General features: G+C 39.8%; 1 protein-coding gene across 1 annotated transcript; it reads right to left on the bottom strand.

Annotated features, from left to right (window-relative positions):
* Nucleotides 1-12,290: 12,290 nt before the first annotated feature.
* Nucleotides 12,291-25,464, bottom strand: OSTF1 (osteoclast stimulating factor 1). Its single transcript, XM_053466768.1, has 10 exons — nt 25,262-25,464; nt 18,766-18,812; nt 18,494-18,544; nt 17,730-17,793; nt 15,114-15,167; nt 14,260-14,367; nt 13,973-14,022; nt 13,460-13,538; nt 12,922-13,020; nt 12,291-12,408 (listed from the first exon to the last, which is right to left on the bottom strand). Exons 1-10 carry the CDS (start codon nt 25,293-25,295, stop codon nt 12,350-12,352), a joined length of 645 nt encoding a protein of 214 aa, XP_053322743.1. The 5' UTR covers nt 25,296-25,464; the 3' UTR covers nt 12,291-12,349.
* Between the last annotated feature and the right edge of the window lie 202 nt (nt 25,465-25,666).

The following is a 25,666-nucleotide window of genomic DNA, read 5'->3' as shown; positions in this document are numbered from 1 at the left end:
CTGTAGTGTCCGTCTGCTGGAAGTTACGTAATGACGGATTGACGCGCGTGTACGATGAAGATTTGAATAAAGTTTTGCGGTTGCACGTTGTAAGTGGAAGGATTCGGTAGCGGAGGAGAGAGAGAGAGAGAGAGAGAGAGAGAGAGAGAGAGAGAGAGAGAGAGAGAGAGAGAGAGAGAGAGAGAGAGAGAGAGAGAGAGAGAGAGAGAGAGATTGCCGGGTGGGAAACTGATGGGGCAGAGTGTGGGTGGGTGCAGGGCATTTTAGTAAATATTTTTTTTTTATCCGATTAATCGATTAATCGAAAAAATAATCGGCCGATTAATCGATTATTAAAATAATCGTTAGTTGCAGCCCTATATTATACAAATAACTATTATTGAGTTTAATGAAGTTTACATGACTGTATATTGAACACTTAAATAATCCTGTTCAATACATCAATAAATTAGATATTAGCATTATGCAGAATAGCTTTATATTTATAATTTATGCATAAAAATGCCTTCAACTAGAAACATAAAAGTAATTAAAATGATTTTCAGTGGGAATAAATGAAGCATTTAATTTTCCCCCCATTATTATTATTCAGTAAATTAAATTTCTCTATTACGTTTGTGCATTTTTAGAGTGTCTAGCTAGATATCGCTCACAGCAAGCCTCTAAATGAAATAACATTTTTCCATTTGGGAGTAAAGTAAACTAGATCGGAAATAAGCTGGTCTCAGCTGGGCATCTACGTGCTGCTAAAATCTTCCTTTTGCAGGAAGAAGAGTATTAATCTGTTCTTATATCATAACGGGTATGTGGCACCTTTACAGCAATATGCTCCACCGTACAACGTAAATGATCCACAGAACAGGGAGATGTGCATGCTATTACTGAAAAATGTACATATCCAGACATTTACACTGCTTTCACTGTGAATACAGCACATTGATCTTTGAAGATCCCATGAACATTTTTTTTCTTTTCATTTTGTTCATTATATATTTCTTAAAAAGTTTACACATGTCCATAAGCATACCAAGCAACTGTCAGGGTTTGACCCTTGGTCTCAGGGTAAAGGGGCAGATTCTCAGGGTTAAACAGTTTGGAGCAGACTCCTTCCTATTCTACACTGCTGTAATCATATATGATACTCACTATTGGTGCTTTTGCTATAGTATGTTATTGTTGGTATATGTGCTTGAATGCAAGTGTCAGGATTCCACCCCGCCAGCCTGAAACATGTGTAGGTACGCATGACGCTAGGTAAAAACCTAGCGTCATGCGTACCTACAGCCACTAGTGGCCACCCTTACCTCTCAGCAGCCCCCAGGTATTAATTTTCTAATCCCCTGAGCCATGTTACCTGGGTGTAGCCCTACCCTTCAGCCTGGGCCTTCGCAGTGTAAGCAGACTACTGTTGTGGCTCTTTCTACTGATCTTCTGGTTCTGATCCGGCTTGTTTGTGACCGTTCTCCTGGATACCTGATTTGGCTTTACAATTATGTTCAGTTACCACCCCAGCTTAACCTGACTACGTCTTCGCTGTCTTTAAGTCCATCTATATAGAGCAGACCCCTGCCAGTACAACTCCCGCCACTCTGGCTACAGAGAGCCCTGTTCATGTGCCGTTTTCCCTGTCTGAGGGCCTTCTGACATATTCCCTGCCTGAGGGTCTCCAGTCCCCCTGCCAGTCCAGCTACAGCTCCGAGTCCGAGGTGCCTATCCCCTATGCGCTCGAAGATCTGTGTCCGAAGTCTGCATTCTGAGAATTCTGCCACTATCTGTGCATTATCTCCTGCATGTAAACAGTTCCATTTGAATTTACCTGATCTGCTAGCACAATCCAATATAAACTGTTTCATGTATTTCCAGCCTTGTGTGTGACCTTGTGACCGTCAAATCGCCTGCATCTGGGCTCCTCCTTGACTCCCTGGCCCGTGTCCTGACAGCAGGTGACTCAGTTAAGTGTATCTTTAAGAAATAACATAGATTCCATGAGGACCAGCATTAAAGCCATTTGGCTTCTGCATTCGCCGAGTTACTACAGGAAATCTTCGTGATAAGCTATTAAAAGGTTACTATTTAAAGAGTCTCAGGTTCAGCTCATTACTAAAGTCCCTAGGTATGTCCATAAATTATCTCTTTCTTCTCGGTTCATTGCCTAGGGCTGTGCAGGGATGAGAGGGGTATGACATAGACAAGGTCCCAAATATTAGGGAGCCTCCAGGCTTCTTTGTCATAAAACTTGCAGGTCCCAGGTCTTGTTTCAAAACACTGAGGCATTGGGGTTATGGGATTAAAGTATAGTATAGTCTAAAATAACTTAGTTTAACCACTAAACTAACTTGTGTTTTACATTAAACTATGCATCCTTTCACAGATCTGTCGTTATCGCTACCAACTTATTTTTCTAATAGAACGCATGCATCACCATTAACATCCTACTAAAAATGTATCAGCTCTAATTATGATGTGGACTGTGTGACCTATTTCAGTAAAAAAAATAACATACAAAGAGCAATGAATCCAGGCAATATGATATGCATTGACTTTTATGTTCTATTTTGTTAGCCAATGTTAAAAGACAGTTGAGAGGGAAATGATATTATCAATCACGGTGGGGAGGGGTGATTAAATCCGGAGACTTGTTAAAAGAGAAGGCTCTTGAATTAATTAATTTACGCATACTAAGACCACATGAGGTTAATTAAGGAATTTCACTCAGACACTTTTTCATAATGAAAATATTCCCAAAGTCTCATTTGTGTTAATTGTGGTGACCTTTAATTACTTTTATAGTTTTATAGTTTTGAGGTTAAGGAATTAAGAGAGCCTTTTTTTCTTTTCCTAATAATGTCATAGCGCTTTAACCACTAAATTGCATTTTAACTGAAAGGCTAATCAAGCCTTTAAGGGCTTATAATATAATGCAGGCCACACATATATGAGCCTTTACTACAGGTATATGTTATGAATATGATAACAAACCTTAGAGTTATATCACAAGATTCCAATATCTATGGTCCAGGCCCTAAATGCATTGTTTATTTTCCAGCCTTAAACTGCATAATTAACAAAATAACATATTTAAATATACATGTAAAGACTCTGTACACTGAATCATATCCAAAATTTGATGTGACTTTTTGTTTTGAAGACAGAAGGAAGTTTTCGGGACCCCCCCCACACACACACTTTTACAGATGTGTTTATTACAGCTTTAGGTTTACAAGAAATCTTTATTGACTTTATATTTTGTTTGAGCTTGACTTTTTAAAAAATTCCATTGATCTAGACATATTCTATAAAAAAAAGCATTAATCAATAGAGCACACACAAACTATATGCAATGCTCCAACAGCTTTAGGCAAAGTGTAAAATAGAGTAAACAGAATGTTAAAACCATATTGAACACAAAACGTGGTAACTAAAAGTAAAATGTAGAACTACCTTGTTAATTTTGTAAATTAATTGGCATCAATGGTATTTGTTTTCATTCATTGGTACATTTCCATTGCACGATTGAGTAAGAAAGATCTTCTGACCCAGTACTGGGTTCTGACAACAACCTTGAAGAATCTTGTCTGAAGGCATTCAGATATCATATGTATAATGCTTGAATTTACATTTGACTTGCATCAACTGGAAATTTGCGATTCACTGACATACCTCAGAACTTCTCAGGGCAAGCTGCCTGGAGCTTCCCCTCGCTAACTCCTTATAGGAGACAGGAAGGGTGTGTAGATTTCATAAGAGGACAGGGTGTATTGTGCTCAGGAGTGAATCTTGGAGTTGCATCATGGATAGCATTGCATTACCTTACGCTTATCGTCTCAAAGATTAAGTTTATGGTTATCCCACCATCCCCTCAATCTACTACTTCTAATATTTCTATCAGTGTTGACAAGTCCACCATCCAACTAACTGACCAAGTTTACTGCCTTGGTGTCTTACTTGACTCCGCCATCACCAAAACCTGCCGGCTTCACCTGACAAATATCTCCTAAATCCCCCTCATTGTTCACACAAGATACTATGAAAATATTAATGCACTACCTTATGATATCCTCTCTGATTTATTGCAACTCCATACTAACTGGTCTTCCCCTCTCTGCTTCAATCCCACCTTGACACTGCAGCTGGACTAATCTTTCTATCTGTTACCATTCCTCATATGCTGCTCCATTGTGCCAATCGCTCCACTGGCTCCCCATACCTTTCAGTAATCAAATTCAAACTCCTGATCCTGTCCCGCAGAGCCATTAACTACTCAGCATTCCCTTATATTTCTATCCTCCTATCCAAATACACCCCTATCCGCCCTCTTCGTTCCTCTTCCACCATCATTACCTCTTCCCACTAATTAAGGCTTTTGCCTGTGCTGTACCCCTTCTCTGGAATTCCCTTCCTCGTTCTATCAGACTTTCCCCTCGTACGCAACTTTCAAAAACCCACTGTTTTTGAGAAGTGTACAATCTTTCTTCCTAACACTCTCAGCCAACATCCTAATCAAACCATCTCATGTGAACGACCAACAACCTCTACAGATCATCCTGACTCCACCAACTCATCCCCATCCAAGCAGTCCTCCCTTCAACCACCAATTAGATTGTAAGCTTGCAAGAGCAGTGCCCTCTTCTCATTTTATACCAGTTACTTGATACTGACTTTGCTGGTGCTATATAAATAAATGCAATGTCATGAGGCTAGTACCAGTTAGGCTTTAGGGCAGTAGCGTACCTAGCGGGGGGCGGGGGGGGCGGTCCGCACCGGGTGCCGCTCATCAGGGGGGTGCCAACTTGCCGGCACCCGGCACCCCTCCAGAGACGGACAGTAATGTCTGCCGCTGGAGGAGCAGGCTCGCAAGAGAGCGGTATCGGAGGTCTTTAACAGACCTCCGGCTCCCTTGAGTGATTTTAAGCCGGTTCCCTTGAACCCGCTTAAAATCACTCAAGGGAGCCGGAGGTCTGTTAAAGACCTCCGATTCTGCTCCCTTGCGATCCGAGCGGCAACTGCTGCTGTGCAGAGGGCACTGTGGGCGCGGCTTCAGTGCCGCCGGGATCTGACAACAAACCCCGGCGGCACTGAAGCCGCGCCCACAGTGCCCTCTGACCCGGAAGAAGAAAGAAGAAGAGGAGCGAAGAGGAAGACTGCTGTAAAAAGAAAAGACTGCTGTAAGAAGAAAAGAAGTAGAAAAGAAGGTAGGAAATCATTCATTAAGACTGAGTGACAGTGAGAGTGGATTGGTATATGTGTGAAATCTGTGGATTGGTATATGTGTGGATTAGTATGTGTGGAATCTGTGGATTGGTATGTGTGGAATCTGTGGATTGGTATGTGTGGAATCTGTGGATTGGTATGTGTGGAATCTGTGGATTGGTATGTGTGGATTGGTATGTGTGGAATCTGGATTGGTATGTGTGGTATGTGTGGAATCTGTGGATTGGTATGTGTGGAATCTGTGGATTGGTAAGTGTTGATTGGTAAATGTGTGAGAGTGATGGGTGTTATGCTGTACCATTTCCAATGTCTTTTTCATTATAATTATGCTCTAAAGTACATCATAACTCCCATCACTCTATACTGTTCCGTACAGTGGCAGAGCTGGGAGACAGAGGCCTTGCACCCCCACCGCAGGGTGCTGGTCAGGTTCTATGTGGGCAATGTGGACGCTGGCTTTGGGGTGTGCAATCTGTGATCTATGCCTGTAATTTAGGGTGTTTTATCTATAACTTTAATGCTGAGTTTTTATGTGAATTCCAATTGATCAATACCTGAAAAGCTGGGTTTGTGTGTTAATGTGTTGGTCTATATCTGCTATGCTATGTTTCTATACATTATTTATGTTTACCAGCAAATACAGGATTTGTATGTCTTATTCAGTTGATCAATACCTGGGGTGCTGTTTCCATGTGTTGTTTATTTGATCTATACCTTCAGTGCTGAGTGATTTCCAGTTGATCTATACCTGCAATGCTGGGTTTGTGTGTTCTGTTGATTTATACCTGCAATGCTATGTTTCCATACATTATTTATGTATACCTGTAAATACAGGATATTTATGTCTTATTCAGTTGCACGTGCTGTTTCCATGTGTTGTTTATTTGATCTATACCTGAACTACAGGGAGTAATTAAAAGAGAGTTGTGGTTTAGTGACGTAGGGGACAAATGGACTTTGGGGATGATTACGGGGAGAGAACCTCCCAATGTCACGGTGCAGTCAGAAGAAGGGAAGGCTGTACTGACTCTCACAGTCTTCCCCTGATCTGCAGTTGAGGGCAGTACAACATAATCCCTATCACTATACATCGATCTAGACATTTACAATAATGCAGCATAACCCCTACCACTATATACTAAGCCAGACACTGAAGTGGTAGGCCTACACCACATCAATGGCTTTGTATATAGTGATATGGGTTATGCTGCATTATTGTAAATGTCAGGCTCAATGTATAGTGATATGGATTACACTGCCCCACCGTCAATGTGTGCTCAGTATAAAGTGATAGGTGTTATCCTGTATCACCGGCAATGTGGGCCTCAGTATATATTAACAGTTATGTTGTACCACCGTCAGCGCGTGCCTCAGTATATAATGGAAACAGTTATGTTGTACTACTGTCAGCGCGTGTCTCAGTATATAATGATAGCAGTTGTGCTGCACAACTGTCAATGTCTGCCTCAGTGTATAATGATAGTTATGTTGTACTACTATAAGTGTCTAGCTCAGTATATAAAGATAGCGGTTATGCTGTACCACCATCAATATCTGGCTCAGTTATAGTGATAGGTGTTATGCTGTTCCACTGTAGTATCTGGCTCAGTGTATAGTGATAGGAGTTATGCTGTTTCACTGTAATGTTTGCCTCAATATATAATGAAATTACTTAGTATAGAGTGATAGGCATTACTCAGTATAGAGTGATAGGCATTATGCTGTACCACCGTCACTGCCTGGCTCAGTATATAGTGATAGGTGTCATGCTATACCACAGTCAGTGTCTGGTTCATATGGTATATATAATCATGAGTCGACATGGCAACACCACTATATATGCAAATGCTTAAATAAAAAGAGAACAATGTTATGGTGACTCCTGATTATAATATCAGATTTTTTTTTAGTTTATAGTGTCTTTAGCTGCTTAGCCAGTACTTAATTTGTAATGTTTGTCACTCATTTGTTAGGTCTTCTTAGAAACTTGTTGTGTTTGTTGTTTTTTGGGGGGGTTATTAAAGAAAGCACTATTATATGTTCAGTAAATGTTATTTAAACATATTTATTTTACTTATAAGTTATTAATTTATTTTTTCAGATTTCTTGTTGTTTACAGTTGACATACAGTTTACAAATTGGTGCAATAAATTCTTGCCAACATAATTTTGTAGATGTCTTTACATTTGGGGGGGGGGTGCCACTTACAGGATCCGCCCCGGGTGCCAAATACTCCAAGTACGCCCCTGCTTTAGGGGCTAACAAGTAGGCAGGGAGTGTGAAGAATGTAAAAAAAATATGTTGGCATTTTGTCTAGAATTCATAATCTTAAAGTCCACTGATTATAATTAAAATATTTCCTGTGGATTCCCCGTTTTTTCTCCTTATCTCTCATCTTAATCCCTCTAACAGTAAATTCTAGTAACTTTCACTTTAACGTTTAATTTTTTAAATGTCATGCAACTAACATATATTTAATATAAATAGTGTAAAATAGTTACTATGCTTACATTAGTTTATTTGAAACAAACTAAATTAACAAATATATCAGATAAAACCATCATAGTGCAAATTGAAGAAAAAAAAGTGAAGTGTGCCATCTAGTGGTTAGCTTCGCAACTAAGCAATGAAATGTACTACTAGAAATGTATGTCAATCTACACGGGGACTGTGAACGTCCTTGCTATGGACTTTGATTTGGATTTATGTTTGCTAAAGTGTTTGAGGCAATAAACTTTAAATCTATAAATTTATATCTAGGTGCTCATTATGGTTATGAACACTGTTATTTCCTGAGAAACGTTATGTATGGCAGAACCATTTGGTTATAAAAAAAAAGTCCCTAGGGGACCAATGACGTACCTGGTACGCCATTGTTAAAAAAACAAACAAAAAAAAAAAACTGTCCCTGGTCTTTATGTTGCCGAGACTGCTCCATGACCAGTGCAGTCAGCCCACAGCAGATTCCCTGTCAATGACAATGGCAGTACTTGTAAGAAGTGACTTTGTCTTTGTTCTCTGCCCCTCAAATTGTTACTGTGATCATGAACTGAAACATGATTGCGTGGGTCCCAAGACCAAAGTTTAATTTTTTTTTTTTTAAACACCCCCCACTTCCCCCATACCGTACATTGTATTTCTACTTGATCCTAAGGGGCTAATTTTTTATATGCACATTTTTAATATATATTGCTAGCTACTACAGTGGAAAATTAGACAGGGTAAGGTGGTAGTTAAAAAAAATCTATAAAAACTATAAAACTAAAATTATATATCAATATCGGGTAGGTTATTTGGGATTTTTTTCACATTCACTCTAGCTGTGGTAATGTATATACTTGTACAACTAAATATGTATAAGAATATGATTTAAAAAAATGGGGGGGGGGCCTGTCCTGAAAAAACAAATATAGAATTTTTGTGGGTACACTAAATGAGGAAGAGGGAAATAACTGTTGAAGAAACACATAACACAAATATGAAAATTGTGCTGGTCCTATAGCAGAAAAGACCCTGGTCCTAAAGAGGTTAAAGCATTTCTCTAGAACAGTTATGGGGTTTATGTGTCCTTTCAGAACGCAGAATCTAAAGAAGGAAACCAAGACTACTTTCGGTATTAGAAAAGTATGTGTCGCAGGTTGAGCTTACATATGAAAATCATTTAACCACAAACCTTTGGTTTATATTTTTAGGTAGTGTCATAATTTTACCTCAGGAAAGCAACATAAATTGCCGATTTCCAATATATCAATTATAAAGAAGTTGACGTTCTCCTATCGTTATGACCATAATGCAGTAATTTAAAGTTTGAAAATAAGTAACCAATAAAGGAAGAGAAGTGCAGATGCACAACGAAAAATTTAAGCTCTAACACACATAAGTGCAAACGTGTTAATAAAGGAGCAAAAATGCCCTTATATTCTTTTATCCTTAATTTGAAGCTAGGAATTTCTTTCATAGATGCCTTTCATCCACCTAAACCAACAGCATTTCAATCAAAGAACACTCATTTAGTTTAGCATCAGCTGATGCCTGTTTTTAAATATTAACACTCTTTTGACTTTATTTTTGAAGGTGATGGCTCCATCCCCAGGATTCCTAAAAGCTGCATGAAGGCAAGTTAGCCACCTAAACGTCCACACATGACCCAGGACCCAGGACCCATTAGACAACACAGTATAAAAATAAATCTTTAAGTGTCATGGAAGCAGAGATATGGTTTCTGTACTTGCGTAATAAAAAAGATTGACGCACAAAGGCAGAATGCACATACATACATACATATCCTTAACAAGCACAACTACATGCATTCATGCAGAGATATTCCACACACATGCATACACGTTGACTTCCATAACCACAGAATCAAGCACCTACCTGCAGAATGTCTCTTTTCTTGTGGCTGCAGCTTCTTAGCTGGGGGGTCCCAACACAGTAACGTGAAGCCTTGTCTTTCCATTCAACCAGCACAGCTTCCCCTAACATGTGACTATAGAAGGACTCTCTTACTGGCTCATTTTTTTAATTTAATAGAGCCCCGTCAAATTTCTCTCTTCAAACTCTCTACTTGACCCTCTACAATCCGGTTTCCATCCACAGCATTCAACAGAGACTGCACTCACTAAAATTACTAATGACCTCCTCGCAGCTAAAACAAAAGGCCAATTCTCACTGGTTATTCTCTTGGACCTCTCTGCAGCCTTTGACACAGTCGACCCCCACCCCCCTACAAACCCTCCATGCTGATGGCATCCGTGACAAGGCACTTTCATGGCTTAAATCCTACCTTCCTGACCGTACTTTTAGTGTCTCATTCACTGGAACTTGCTCCTCTCCCCTACCGCTATCTATTGGTGTTCCTTAAGACTCAGTTCTTGGGCCTCTGCTATTCTCTATCTACACTTCTTCATTTGGCTTCCAGTACCAGTTATATTCAGATGACACCCTAATCTATATTTCTGCTCCTGACTTTTCCACCTCTCTTCTAACTCGCCTCAACGACTGTCTACCAGGAATTGCATCATGGATGGCGTCCCGTTACCTAAAGCTTAACATCTCTTAACCGAACTCATGGAATCCCGCCATCTGCTCTGTCCACTTTTTCTTACATTTCTATTACCGTTGACAACTCCACTATCCAACCAACGGACCAGGTTCGCTATCTTGGTGTCACCCTTGACTCTACTCTCTCCTTCATCCCTCACATCCAGTCCCTCACCAAATCCTGCTGCCTTCACCAGAAAAACATCTCCCAAAATTCACCCACTGCTCACACAAGACACAACCAAATTACAATAATCCCGCCTGAATTATTGCATCTCCATACTAACCGGTCTCCCCCTCTCCTGCCTTTCACCGCTTCAATCCATCCTCAACACTGCAGCTAGATTAATTGTTCTCTGCCGCCAATCTGACTATGCCAATCACTTCATTGGCTCCCCATACCCTTCAGAATCAAATTTAAACTTCTGACCCTGACCTATAGAGCATCCCTCTGCACCCCCTTACATCTCTATCTGCTCCTATCCAAATACACCGCTACCTTCCCTCTTCGCTCCTCTCATGACCTGCGGCTATCTTCTATTGTTGTTACCTCTTCCCACTCCCATATTCAGGGCTTCACCCGCTCCGCACACCCCTCTACCTCATACACAACCTTCAAAACCTCTCTGAAAACCCACCTGTTCAGGGAAGGGTACAACATTCCTTCCCAGGGCTCTCAACCATCATAATCAAGCTCAATAATTAACAGCTTCAACATATCATCAATTCATCCCCATCCAAGCAGTCCTCTCCTATTGTCTCACTTCCCCCTCAACCACCAACTAGATTGTCAGCTCGCAAGAGCCTCTTCTCCTTTGTACCAGTTTGTTGTTGTGTGTGATTCTAAATTGTTCTACTGACTGATTATATTTATAAATATAATGTAATGTAAATATATGTAATTTAATAGGCAGTACATGTAAACATGGTCACGGTCCAAACCAGACATATTCGACAATTACTAAAACTTGGTTAGCGTCTGCTTAGGTTGTGTTTACATGTAGGTGTCCATATATCTCTGTAACATGCATGTATATGTGTATATGTACCAATTACATATTTTTTTCTAAACACAGTGTTCTGTTTATAAATAAAAGGCATAACATGTGTTTAGCTTTAAGTGCATTGTTGGATGTTTTAGTTTATTTCGTAATTAAACATTTCTGATACCTTGACTGGTCCAAACAGGTCTTCTCTAGTACAAACTGCGGAATGTATCAAGCACAAGTATAGTGCCCCACTAATTTGTATTTGAACGCAATTAAAAGTGCACCCCCACAAAGCAGACAGTTTCTCTTCTTCCCCTCATACACATACACTCAGTTTCAGCTAACTTTTCCTGCAGGTTCTCTGCCGCTAATCGCACCCTGACAAACAGGGGTCTGCCAGGGCATCAGGCTCCTTTAAACGTTTGAGCGCCTGGCCCTTTTGTCCTGTAATAATGGCAGCTTTGTCCTGTTTAGTAAAACAATATTTTATTGTGTTATCACTTCAAATAGGCAATCATTTCTAGGGTCATTTCCAAGCAAAAAAAATATGTAAATATGGACGATTGTCTCATCAGTAAAAACATTGTTTTTTTTTTTTAACAAGATGAAAAATAGGAGTTGTAAAGTTTTAAGGAATAGTAAAAAAACAAACAAATGGAATCAGGGACAGTACATGTTTTCAGGAAGAAGAAAAAGGTGCATAGTATTTAAAGCAGTAAGGCAGCAAAGTAACCCTTTTATCAAAAAAGTTACTTGTAATAATATATTCTTAGCGATACTAGGATCCTGTAGATTTGTACATAAAACCACGGCAAATGGTAAAGGATTGAGGCATAAGATCCCCTCCCAGGCCCCATTATATTTATCTTAATAACCTCCATAATGGCACTGTGGAATCTCTAAGAAGCAATAATTGTATGTTTTTAGGGTATTTCTTCCTAAAAGCAGCCCAGGGTTTAATATATATGTTCAGACTAAACTGCTTGTACAGAGAACCGTGATGGATTAGCTAGGTGAAGTTTTTAAAAGCCCATTATACTGTTGTACCCCAATGCCATTAAAAAAAAAATGTAATTATGGGGGAGCAGTTCCTTTAAAAATAACAGTTAATCAGAGTCTTCATCATCAAGGTATTCTTCTGCATTGCTGGTCGTTCGAACAATACCTAAAAAAAAAAAAAAAAAAAAACTGAAGAAAGAAATGTATATACACAAAGATAATCAGGAACCTTCATACACACATTCTCCCCCCCCACTCCCCGTTTGCAGTACCTCCTGCTCAGCACTACACAAAAACATGTGCTTGCTACCGGCCAGCTAGCTCCAACACCGTCTCAACTGAGATTACCCTTACATACATGAAGCATCCAAAAGCCGTGAAGGGTATGGTACACTGCAGTATTTTCAGCAGGTTTTTTTTTTTTGTATGGTGAGGCTATTTAAAAAATACACCATCCCTTAGAAAAATATTTTTTTAAAAATACAAAAATTTCGAATGGTCCATATTCTCCCATATACCTACTGTTTTCACATACCTGTTAAACAACAAGCCCTATTATTTCCTCAACCTATACGAGAATACCTGGATTTGTATCCTGAAAAAAGCCTGAAAAGCTACAAATTGGCCCTTACCTATGGGATATACACTGAAAAACTCATCAGAAAAACCAAAAAATTACCTTGTGCTTGTCTCTTTTTAAGCAGGGAGGCACACTGAGCATTTGTGGCCATGTCTAATGCTAACTTATTTTCGTTATTCCTCAAATCCGTTCGGCAGCCTTTAAAAACCAAAACAAAGACAATATTATATACATATACACACACATACTACATAGACAAAAGTATTGAGACAAATGGCCATTACACTAACAGGGACTTTTATAACACTGCATTCTAAATACATGGACATTAATGTGTAGTTGGTCCCTCCTTTGCAGCTATAACAGCTTCTACTCTCCTAGGAAGGCGTTCCACAAGATTTTTGAGCGAAAGAGAGCAAAAGAGTGGGAGAGTCTCAGAGTATTTTATTGTTAATTCACAGCGGTTTTAAGGTTTGCATTACAAGAGGGAAAGTTTTATCAGAACAGGCAGGAGAGTCATGTCCATCATCTTCCAACAGAGGACAATTTACAGGGCAAGACAAACAGTCTTATTAAAACTCTTCTTGCTATAATTCTTTATTTTGATGTTATAATGCATTATTTAATATCACCCCACCTTTCAAAAGCAACAATTCCACAATGTCTGCATAGCCTTTCCACGCAGCGGCATGCAAAGCTGTATCTCCAAGCTTGTTCTGAATAAAATATGGAGAGAATATGGAGAGAAATGTGAGAACAAGGATACTGGAATTTGCCACACTTTTATGATGATCAGTTAGCATTCTAGAATGATTGAGTTTAACTGCATCTCCTAACAAACACCTTTACAATCTACTCCAAAAGAGAACATTTGCACATAGGAATTCCACAATAATAATAATGACAGTGCTTGTATTTTGTAATCATCAGTGGTCAGAAGTCAAAGAATTTATCAAAGCCATGTAAGTAATTTGATTCTTTACTCTTTCACTCATATGCATAGCACGATAGACTGTATTTGATTCAGATCAGATAAGTCTTAATAATGCATTTCAATCTATATTAATTCTAAGTCATACAACAGGGATTTGCTTGTTTGTTGTTTTGGTTAGGACAGCCTAAAAATATTGTGCATTCAACCCTGTATTACCTGTTGATTTAATTCAATACTCGGCTGGGCAAGTAGAAGTTCCACCACATCTGGGAAAACAAAAAAAGTTAAATTACATTTGGAATAAGTTACTATTAAAAGACATTCTGTGTACACTTTAAAAAGGAGTTTTAGCTATATTTGCAGCTTCACATGTGGTTCCCACTGAACAAACATTTGCGCACATAAAAACACAACCATTGATCCATGGCGGGTTAGGTCATGGAAAATGTGGAAGGACAGGGAATAATGTAATTGAAAAGAAGTATAATGAATAGAACAGTAACCTTTATGGCCTCCATGGCATGCCCAGTACAACGCTGTACTTCCTGCTTTGTCCAACCCATTAGCACCGACTCTGTTCTCCAAACATTCTCTCAACCAGCTAAGGTTACCTAGAAATATTAAAAATTTCATGTTTTATTATATAATATTACATATTTGGATTTTTAGAAATCTACTGGAACTTTCATAGGTTACAAGCTGCTTTCTGTCCCTCTCCAATTCTCAAATCAGGCAGAGAATTCAGTCTGAGGCATTCACTAGATGAGAATCTAGAAATATTTTGGAATGAAAACGAGCGACTCTTACGGCAAAAGTAATGAGAAAAGACAGATTGTGCTACTTCATTACATCTCGCCCGATTAGTTGTGAGGCGACCTGGCAAGAGAACTTGATAGATGTGTATAAAGAGTGGTTCTGGGGCAAATGGGTAGTATTGCCATCATAGCAATCAGTACATTGTTTCTGTTGAGTGATTCACTCTTTCCAACATCTGCCAGAAGTATACAGTGTATTTTCACAATTTTACAGCTTAATATATATATATTTACAAACCATCAAAATATCAGAGAAATCCTGATCTTTTTATTTATTACAGCCGTAACAAGGCGAAGTAACCATATTGTTTTACCTTTTCTCTCCGTTACATTATCTGCATTGTTTAGCGGTCACAAACAACTTTTTCCTCATGCTTCTATACAGTTCTAATCAAATTACTATCTGGAAAGAAACCGGTATTGTAATGGTTCCCATAACTACAAAAGCAGAACAGCTATGCATACAAATAATAATGAAGCACATGCACATAAACATATAAATAGAATAGAAATACACGTGGTTACAAAGGAGATGCACCCACCTCTTTTGGCAGCTTCGTGCAGTGGGTTGTCAATACACTCTGCTTGTTCTGCAACTGAGGACAAAAGGAACACAATGGATTCAGAAATAACACAAAATGTTTATTGATATGCAAAATACACCTGTCACACAATTTGTGAAATATTCTGATGTTTATTAGGCTTCCAAATACCATCAGTTAGCTTCACGAATAGCAGATGGATTAGGGGTAAGCGAGTACTCATGTAGGGCTGCAACTAACGATTATTTTAATAATAGATTAGTTGGCTGATTATTTTTTAGATTAATCGGATTAAAAAAAAAATGCAAATTTTTTTTTAAATTTAAATAATGTAATAAAAAGACTTAAAATTTACACTTTCATCTCTTTATCACAATGGCATTTCTCTATTCACCTTCTTATTTTACTGACATAATAAAAGCTACAAGAACCCAAACACAGTGTTTCTCAAACTAGGTTTTAATACAAAGTTATTAGTAAATATTAATTCATATTTTAACTATTTTTCTTATTTAATAAAAACTGAGAAAAAAGCCTTGTTTATATTTTCTTTTATTTACCAAACTGCCCCAGTTATCCACATTTGACTCCCAGCTTGCCACTCTGCCCCCAGATATGCCTTATACCTCCTATATGCCAGAGATTCCACTGTGCCCCAGATATGCCTTATACTCCTTATATGCCAGTGATATGCAACTGAACCCCCTGATATACCTTTTACCCCCATACACCACTCTGCCTCTCTCCCCCCTCCCATACACCACTCTGCCTCCTGTCAGCAATGGAGGTTCACAAGACACCAGGGAGTCAAGTAGAGAGGCAGAGTGGTGTATGGGAGGGGGAGGAGGCAGAGTGGCTCCCATACACCCCTCTGCCTCCTCTCCCCTCCCATACACCGCTCTGCCTCTCTCCCGACTCCCTGGTGTTTTGTGAACCTCCGTTGCTGACAGGCACCTTCACTGCAGCTTCATAGAAGCCCCAGTGGAAGTGAAGGGCAGTAACGGAGGCTGTCTGTGCGCATTGCACAGACACCCACCAGCTGACAAGAAAGGATGATCCTCTGCAGGAGACCTTGATTCTCTGTCAGCCGGTGGGGGTCTGCACGATGTGCACAGACAGCCTCCGTTACTCCCCTTCATTTCCGCTGGGGCTTCTACATCATGTGATGCTGGCGCTGCATGGTAGGAGCTCCACCGGCTGACAGTGAGGGGAATCCAGGTCCCCTGCAGCGTTGCGGGGGATCTGGATTGTGTTATAATCCGATCTGTTTGAGGTCGGATTATAGAAGGAGAGGAGTTTTTCAGAGGATTTGCTCTGAAAAAAAACCTCTTTTTATAATCAATAAAAATCGATTCGAATAATCGATAATGAAAATTATTGTCAACGATTTTCATTATCGATTATCGATTTTATCAATTAGTTGTTTCAGCCCTATACTCATGTGAAATAAAGTTTCTTATTATGAAACAGATATTACATATAATTTATTCCATAAAACCACAGGGGAATGACTAAAAGACATACAAGTATGGTGGCAGCAGTAGCGTACCTATGGGGGGGGCAGGGGCAGTCCACCCCGGGGGCCACTCATCAGGGGGTGCCACCTACTGGAAAACCAAACAGCTGCCTAACGCAGGCCCACAGTTTACCGCTGTGAAGCTTGCACCCTGTGGTTGGGAAAAGAGTTTCCTCACACATCGTGCGGGCCCGCGTTTGGCGCAGTCTGGCCGCACAGACATCTGCAAGGACTAAGTGCTGCTTGGCCGCCCCCTCAGGAAAGTTAAGGTGGTGCAGGAGTGTGAGTGTCTGAATCAATGAATGAGTGAGTGAATGTATGTTATAAGTGTTTAGGGGCAGCGGTGGCACAGGCAGGCTGCCTGTTTCAGGGGCAGAGGACTACCACGTCAATGTCTGGCTTTGCGTATAGTGATGGGGGTTATGCTGCACCACCGTCAATGTCTGGCTCAGTGTATAGTGATGGGGTTACGCTGTACCACCAATCAATGTCTGGCTCATTATATAGCAATAGGAGTTATGTTGTACGTTATCTGTTCAGTAAATTTTTATTTTTAAACATATTTTAAATAAATAACTTGTTTATTTCAGATTTCTAGTTTTGGCAAATATCCTTGCCAAGGTTAATTTTTTTGTGGGTGACTTTACATTTGGAAGAAGAAAAAAAAATTTACCATCTATGTCCATCTTAAAATAATTTACATGGCTCATATGCCACATTAAATTAGTTTTACCCTTTATGTTCAAGCTTGGAGTTAATCTCTATACATTATACAGGACCAGGAGAAGATCACTGGGATCGAGTCCTTATAATGTATGGTGATATTAGGGAGATCAGAAGTTCAACTCTTTTGTAAGCTCTCAGATACTCGTAATTCAATGACTACTCCCAAAGAGCGAGAAAAAAAAGCAAGTTTAGACAGGTTAGTTAATGAAAAGCTGCATTAGTACTGACATGGTGTGATCCAGACAGACTGTGTGTCAGGTTCAACAACTAGACTATAAAACTACTAACGTTTTCTGCTGCATTCATTTGGAAAACTGTCTACAAAATCTAACATAACAACCACAAACACATAATAATAATGTCTCGTTACTAACCATAATTACTTGGAACAAGACCTGTTTTTCCTTTGCATGTACCTTTCCACCAATTTGAATCACTCTGGGAAAAAAAATCTCAGTTAAATGAAACCAAAAATTTGCAAATTGTATTGCTAAATTGCAACAGAGAAAAACATTAGAATTGTTAGAATATATAGAATTTGCAATACATTGCAATCATGTTTCAAGCTGCAAAACCTTAAATCCATGCTGTTACACTGAGCAAGCCTGAAGCATGCGTTCAGAAATTTGTGGATAGATGGAATAACCTCCCAGCAAAAGTACTAAAGACCATTGTGTCAGACTTTGTCAATGCTCGAGGTTTGCAGAAGCCACCCTGAAGGACAAAGCATGTAGTTCCAAAACTGCCTATCTGGTCGCCCCCCCCACCAAAACCAATATGTGGTGCTTATTCAGTAAACAGTAAGTTACGGCTAGATTCATTTTAGCTCACTGTATCAAATATGCATTCAGAGGGACAATCTCCCAAAAGCACGGCGTGGTGCATAATTTTTTCCATCCACTTACCACACTTTAATGGGCAATGTCCAATGTTTTGGGTGTTTAACCCCTTCAGGACCAGGACCAACAAAACAAAAAAAACCCCCACAATTCTCCTTTTCCATTCTGATGAATCCCTCTATGCACTTGCATGCAAACAAAATGGGAAAATATAGGGTGAGATTCAGCTACCATAGGCATTAAAATGCAGGATGACTGGAGTACACGTGAAGTAAAATTAAATTATATATTATACTTACCATGTCTGAAATGTAAAGGATATCGCCCTCTTCAAAATAAAGTTCATCAGGCTAAAATAAAAAGGAGATAGATGTTGACGCCTGTAACTTAGAGTAACACCGATCAATGTTAAATTAAAACAAAACAATGGAAATAAAGATGGTTGACACATAACAGAAAAAATATTAAATGGTTAATTGGCAAAAAGCATGGCTTTACTTTCAAACTGAAAGGTTACTGAAAAAGATTAGGAAACTGGCCGATTGAAAGAAGATGAAAAAGAAAAACTCACTGTTCTTGGTTCAAATGTATATAAAGCTCGGAATACTTTCACTTGCCCTGGTGGGAGGAAACAAAAATACTCTTAGTATAAATCGGTTTAAACCAGCGATTAATGTTACATACAGTTAACAAATGAAGTTTCTAAGTCAGAAACGACGCATGTAAAAATTGCAACATTACAGACTAGAACAGAATCTGCATCCACAATTAAAGCTAAACCAGGAACGTCCTACCCCAGTAAGCAAAAGCACAGTCAAAAGACAACTGGCAAGGAACATCTTTCGTGGGACAATGGAAGTCTAAACTGGAAAAACAGCCTCTTTACTGACAAATAAAAATTTGGCATTTTGAGTGGCAATCACAGAATTCATTTGAGTGAACGGCAACATGAGGGGCTAACACCTGCACAGGTTACATTTTCAGGTTTAGGGATGCTTTGTGTCTTCTGGCGTTGGTGACTACATTTTGACTAAAACAAGATACCACTCTAATCCAAAAGGGATAGTGTAGCGCTGCAAAATAAAGTTGTGCAGAATAGGATTTACTTTCCAACAGGACAATGGTCCTAAATATATCTGAAGTCCAAGAAATAGCAAGGAGTGACAGTTTGCTTGGACCTCAATCCCACTGAACATCTTTTGGAACATCTAAAAAAGGTGGAACATGCTCAACATCTCTAAAAACTCGGCTGGGATATTGTTGAATGTAAAATTCTGCACAAACCTTGTAAAATTAATGCAAGATAGAGTTAAAGAAGTCATGAGGGGAAATTGTGGTCATACCAAATATGTAGAATTTTCGAGTACGAGTTACCATACTTTTTTTATTCTGAGCTATGAGTTATATTATAAAAATACTGTATCAAACAGATTAAAAAGGTTTTCAGAAATTCTGAAAATAAAAGTAGATTGTGGTTATGATCTTATTGTGTGCGTGTTATATATATATATATATATATATATATATATATCCATCCATATATTTTGCCACATGGGTAGAATGAGTAACTAGGATGTAAATAGTTGTACACCACATAACTATGTGGACATACAAACAAATGGTGGGAATGGCCCTGCACTAATGGGGTTACAATCTAGTAGGCAGAGGCATTATAATCTGCCAGATTTAAAGTTACAATTTCCATTTATACACATGCACACACATAACATTATATGAGATGGCACATATGTTTTATTTTATGCATCCATCAGTTACCTAATTAAATTAGGCCGAAAATCCAGCTGAATTACAACATAAGCACTGTGTGTTGCTGCTCACGTGCAAGCAAAGTATTTGAAAGGAAGCATTCTTGTGAAATGAGCTCCCCGCGAGAATTTAACCATACAGGGGAAACCCTGTGAAATAGCACCGCTGTGTTCACGTAACCTCTCATCCTGCCTTGACCGAATATACTACGCCCAACACAAACCTAATGGCCCTGCATTAGTTGGATGGTAAATAGAAGGTGCATGCCAGCATTCTTAATTCCTGTGCTGTTCTGTAGAGCTTGGAGCAGCACAAGAAGCACACATAACAAAAGCAGTAAGCCAGTACCATTGCCTCACGCTGATGAGTCCCATAAAGGGACGAAACAGCTGTCCTTGAGTGGTGATCTCCTTTAGCCTCTATATCCACTTTATACACGGACCCCTTGGACCAAATGTACGCTGTACTAGACAGCCTTTAAACAGAGCCCAGGTCAGAGGTACAGAAGCTATTGTTATGTGTGCTTCTCGTACTGCTCCAAGCCAAGTTTAATAATACCTCTGCGACCCCCTTAATTTTAAGTGGAGGGGTTTTCCCATCACCTTTATCTCACCATAACTTTTGTTATTAAAACACAGTAATTGGAGACATATTTAAAAGCAATGCTGGAGTCCCCTTACTGAGGACAGAGGTTGGTGAGCTGATGAAAATTGCCCAGTTTGTGGAGCAAAAGTCCATGCTAGGTCTGCCAAGAAGGGGGGGGGGTAGATTGCAATAACCACCTGCTGCAGACCCACTCCGATCCAGGATGAAACCTTCATCAGCAGCAACAGGAGGAGGAACTTTATGTTATGTTGATTTTAAAATTATTTTCCCTCTTCCCCAGCATCATATTTTTTACTCTACCCCCACTAACTTTTCTTCATTCCTCATTGATTCACTACAATGTACAGTGCTTGTTCAAAAAGAATGAGGTCTCTTATGTAACTGCAACTTCTTTTCATCCTACTTCTAAACACAGGAAACCACTCTTGACACAGATTTTTTCTGCAGACGTATCTTCCTGCAAGTGAAAACACTTTACAAATGTCCTAGTCTCAGCTATTGATGTTCCATTTTTTATAGTACTTTTTGTTGTGTAACATCAACATTAAAAGGAGTTGAGTCATAAAGACCACCGAACCATGCCTTTTACAATGGCAAAAAAGAAATAGTGAACATTTAATATAAAGCCTAGAACGACAGTTTACTTTATACAAACCTAGATTCTTCATGTCATCCTGATGTCCACCATGAGAGGTAGAAGTGGGTGAGGCAGCCCAAGGTGCAACACGCTCTAGGATGTGGCACTATGGTATACAGTGATCATATCTCCCCACGTTTAAAAGTACTGCTTTTTTACATCTATTCCAACAATTCTGTAGTTTAGATTTCCCCATTAATATCCTCTCAATGCATAAATAGAGTAAACCCACTTCAAACATGTCAAACGAGAGTCAGCCAGCTACAGCTCAAGGACCATGGTCAAACTACAGTATTAATTAGCTGTAAAATATTCCATTATAAAGTACTAGAATATTGATTTAGATATTTATAATCAGCAGCAATTTCCCCAAGTACACTGGACAACCTTGTAACCTTGTCCTGTTCTCAAAATGGTTTTAAAATTACTGTTTTAATGAAAAGAAAAAACTAAGTAATAAATAATTTAATAAATTATTCTGGCAGTCTATGCTAAGAGGAAATTGCTAATGTTCAACTGTCCACCGATTCTTCATCTCAAAGAGTAATGTGTTACATACAATATACAGTATATTATATAATCTGTAGCAAAACACACCCTTAGACTGTTTGATAAATGGCTCATTACCTTAAAAAGTTGGACAGCACAAACCAAAAAAACATAAGAATGGCACAGACTCAAAAACTGTTTTGACCTCATGGAATCTGAAATCTATGTCTTGGAGTAACAGGGCCAGCATTAGATAATACGTTTCCTCCATGATAACCCTTTACTGCACCAATCAACAACCAGTGACTGAAATATAAGGCAGAAATAAGTTAACGGAGAGAAATGGTCACGCGGGTCCAAGGAACAGGAAGTCAAGATAGGACTGGATGATGCCGGATTAAGGGAAAAACGACAGACCTGCTTTCAACCATCTCAGTACAAAAAGTCAATAGATGCTGCGAGTCAGAATTACTAATGAAAGGCTCTTATACAACAGAGGCTTTGTCTGGACAGACAATACTCCTTTTATTTGCTGTAACAACAAATTATTCAAGAACAAAATCATTGCAGTCAACTTGTTGCTACTAAATAATTATGCGATATTGTGTAGCTGCCACATCGAAATCCCTAACATTGCAACATGGACGGCACATACGCAGTTTGGATAATCCTGGTAGAAATAGGAAATTCTAGTAGCTTTTGACACACTAATGACACAGAACATGGTAGTATAGAGTTTGAGGATTCTGCGCAGTATCTTAGCTGTTCCTAGCACTGATATATATAAATATATATATGTATCTAGATAGATAGATAGATAGATAGAGTCACAGGTGTGATAAGAGGCCATTAATCAGCTGACATCACTCTTGTGTTCCAATGGCACGCCGTATTTCTAACCCAAGTTTAACACTTTAGCAATTATATAGAAAAACTCAAAATGTCCTTTTTTTCCACGAAAACCCCAAACATTTGAACGGTACTATATATCCCTTCTCTGCTTACAGAGGAGAAAAAAAAAACACCATCTGAAAACTAATGGTATTTGGGGCAGGCCTGAACCAACCACTGGACTTGCCAGACAAGGATATAATCCATTTTTATAGCCGTGCCAAGATGTCAGGTGATACGGTGGACATGGACCAGTGTCCTTTGACTTTGTGAAAGATCCCTGTTAGAATGCCATGGGAGGGGTGGACCGTATTATGTTCTGTCCATGACTGCGTCCTTGAGAAGCGTGCCATAATAATAACGAGCAACTATCTGCACTTGCTACCTGTTCGGTGCCTGCAGGTTGTTGCCATAGAAACGGAAAAACTTCTAAAATGTTTACAAAGAAAGAATACAACTACAGGCTTGTCTGAATAAAGATGAAGGTTTAAATGACAGACTGCGTCACGAAGATTTGCTATGATTGCCCATCAATCTGGTAATCGTAGTATCTGGACCATCAGGGCATGACTCATCCTCCAGTTACATGTCTTATCTTTATTTGTGGGGTAAGTGATAATTCATCTCAGATCTGTTGAAACCACTATAGCAAAAGGTTTAGTAACAGGAAGTTGAGGAAGCATTTCAAAACATCTTTCCTTGACTTAGAGGCAGACTCCACCCAAAGATCTTCACGCTCAAGACTATGACCACCTGCTGCCGGTTCTGAAAACCAGGGGTGACAGGTCATCCACCACTTAAAGGGGACAGTTTACTGTCAATGACAGCCCCAGCGAAGAAGAACACATATTAAAGTACTTTATTTTAATCCCCATCCCAGCGGTAGATAATTGGGACAGCCTCCCAGCAGAACTAGTAGAGGAATTTTAACAATCATGTCAGATGCATAAAACTATCTTGACTATAATACAAGACCAACGACTGTTAAGGTTTGAGTCTTTACAGCTGGAAAAAATGTCCTTTTATGCATATGAAAGCTGAGAGTCTCTTTCAGTTTTCCTTTATTTCCCCTTGGATATGCACAGGGCATTCTGCGGCATCTCACGTATTTGTTTGCCTGCCCCCAGCTATTATCCTCCTTGCATGTAATATACGTGCACCAAAGGTGCTATCCCTCTGGCGGCAAGCAGCCACCCCCAGTATACTACACTGGGCATTTATGAATGAAACACCCCAGGTTTAGGCAAATGAACGGCATCAGCAAGGATTGGAAAATTCTGGAGATTACTACACTTTTACCCTCCCTCCTTAGAATGGACCAAACTGTTAACGGATGCAATTTTATTCAATTTTAGGTAATAATGTTTTAAAAGATTCTCAGGGTTGGCATTTTACCTTCACACCATTAACGAAGATATATTCATAATTGTGAGATTGTCTGAAAAAAACTCCTAAATGTTTCACAGATGGCTGGATTTTGACTTTCAAGGCGGACTTTTGTGCATGGAGATATTTTTTTTTTGGTTGCTATGGTTATTCCAACAAAATATTGAAATACACATAAAAACAGACATTTAGGTTGCAGAGTGCTGCTGAGCAACAAAGAAGTCAGCGCATACTATTCAAAACACACCTGAGGCATAAATATTGGGGATTCTGTCACACTACATGGCCATATATTGCTTAGCCCGCCACTACGTCAAAGTATCCCAAGTTTGCGAGTGCTATCCAATCTGACATGGCTATATTGCCTACCAAGAAGCTGAATGAGTGGGACTGCAGAGATTTTTAACCCACTGGCCCTCTATGGCCATATAGTGTGACAGAATCCCGAATACGTATACCCCAGAAAGGTGCTTTACTGGGTGTGCGCTGATCTCGTGCTTTTTTTTTTTTGTATGGCTATTCCAACACCTTGCATTAAAATTCTTCTATACACATATATTTTCCACATACACAGCATAATATCATACTAAGAGAGCCGGGCCCACATCCAATAAATAGTGCGGAGCTAGCACTCGGTGGGAGTGGAATGTAGAACTGGGATAGGCAGAGTGGGCGAGATGTTAACCTCTTCTTTGCCTGCTAATTCTGCTAATGAAGCCCCATAACTCTAATGGCGCACCTGACAAAGCTTTTTTTTCTGCTGTACCCCAAGTTACGTCACATTGACACAGTTTTGTGAAGTTGCGCTTATAAGTAAAACAATTTTAAGTCTCTGGGTGCAATGTGCTGCAAACCCATCTGGCACTGAAGGGGTTAAGCTAGCTACTGTCAAATCAAATTGCACTCAAGAAAAAAAAAAAAAAAACATGCCATGTAAAACCTGCATGGCAACAAGCTGGTGTGAGCAACCACTCATCTCGGTTATCATGAATGACAACTCCCAGCATGCTCAGCCATGGATTATCTCCAGCTCAACGCAGAAATGCATGCCTCGCTGGTGAATCCGCTGTACGATATTAAGCATGTTAACCCCTTAGTAACAACGACAACGAGTAATGCAATCACCCCTTCCTACAAACACAAAGTCAATTCCGGCTCTGCAACACCTGGCACAGATAGGGTTAAACTGTGGGCTTGGCGGGAACCGTAGGGCTTGGAGGTGCCCCCGTGCACACAGTTCGAAGCACACACACCACGGGGAGCGGCAAGGTGGACAGGCCTCTTCCTTTACCTGGCTTGGCTGGTTTGGGTGGCGGCTTAGACATGGTTCGTCTTCTCTCCAAGTTTTCAGTCCGGCTGACAGAACAAGGGCCCCTCCGCAAACGGGCTGCCCGGCGAGAAAGCAATCCAGGCAGAAGACTTTATCTTTAAGTTGAGACGTTAGATTAGATGAGGCTACCAGGTCCCTGCCCTGTAAATGAGGAAGTGAATGGAAGGGAGGAGGAGGAGTTGAGTAGTCACCACCCCACTCCACGCAAGCACAGGCAGGGACCCACACGGCTCACTTCGTGTCACCCACTGGAGGCATCTCCGCACTGCAGGTACTGCTACCTTTCCTACAAGCGGTCCTAGCGGGAGTACATGTCATATGACAGGGAACGCACACCGGACATGGCCGCTGTCGCCCCCCCCCTCC

Source organism: Spea bombifrons, chromosome 1 (assembly GCF_027358695.1).
Source record: "Spea bombifrons isolate aSpeBom1 chromosome 1, aSpeBom1.2.pri, whole genome shotgun sequence".
Lineage (NCBI taxonomy): Eukaryota > Metazoa > Chordata > Amphibia > Anura > Pelobatidae > Spea > Spea bombifrons.
The sequence above is the reverse complement of the archived record's forward strand: the minus strand, read 5'-3'. Positions and strand labels throughout refer to the sequence as shown.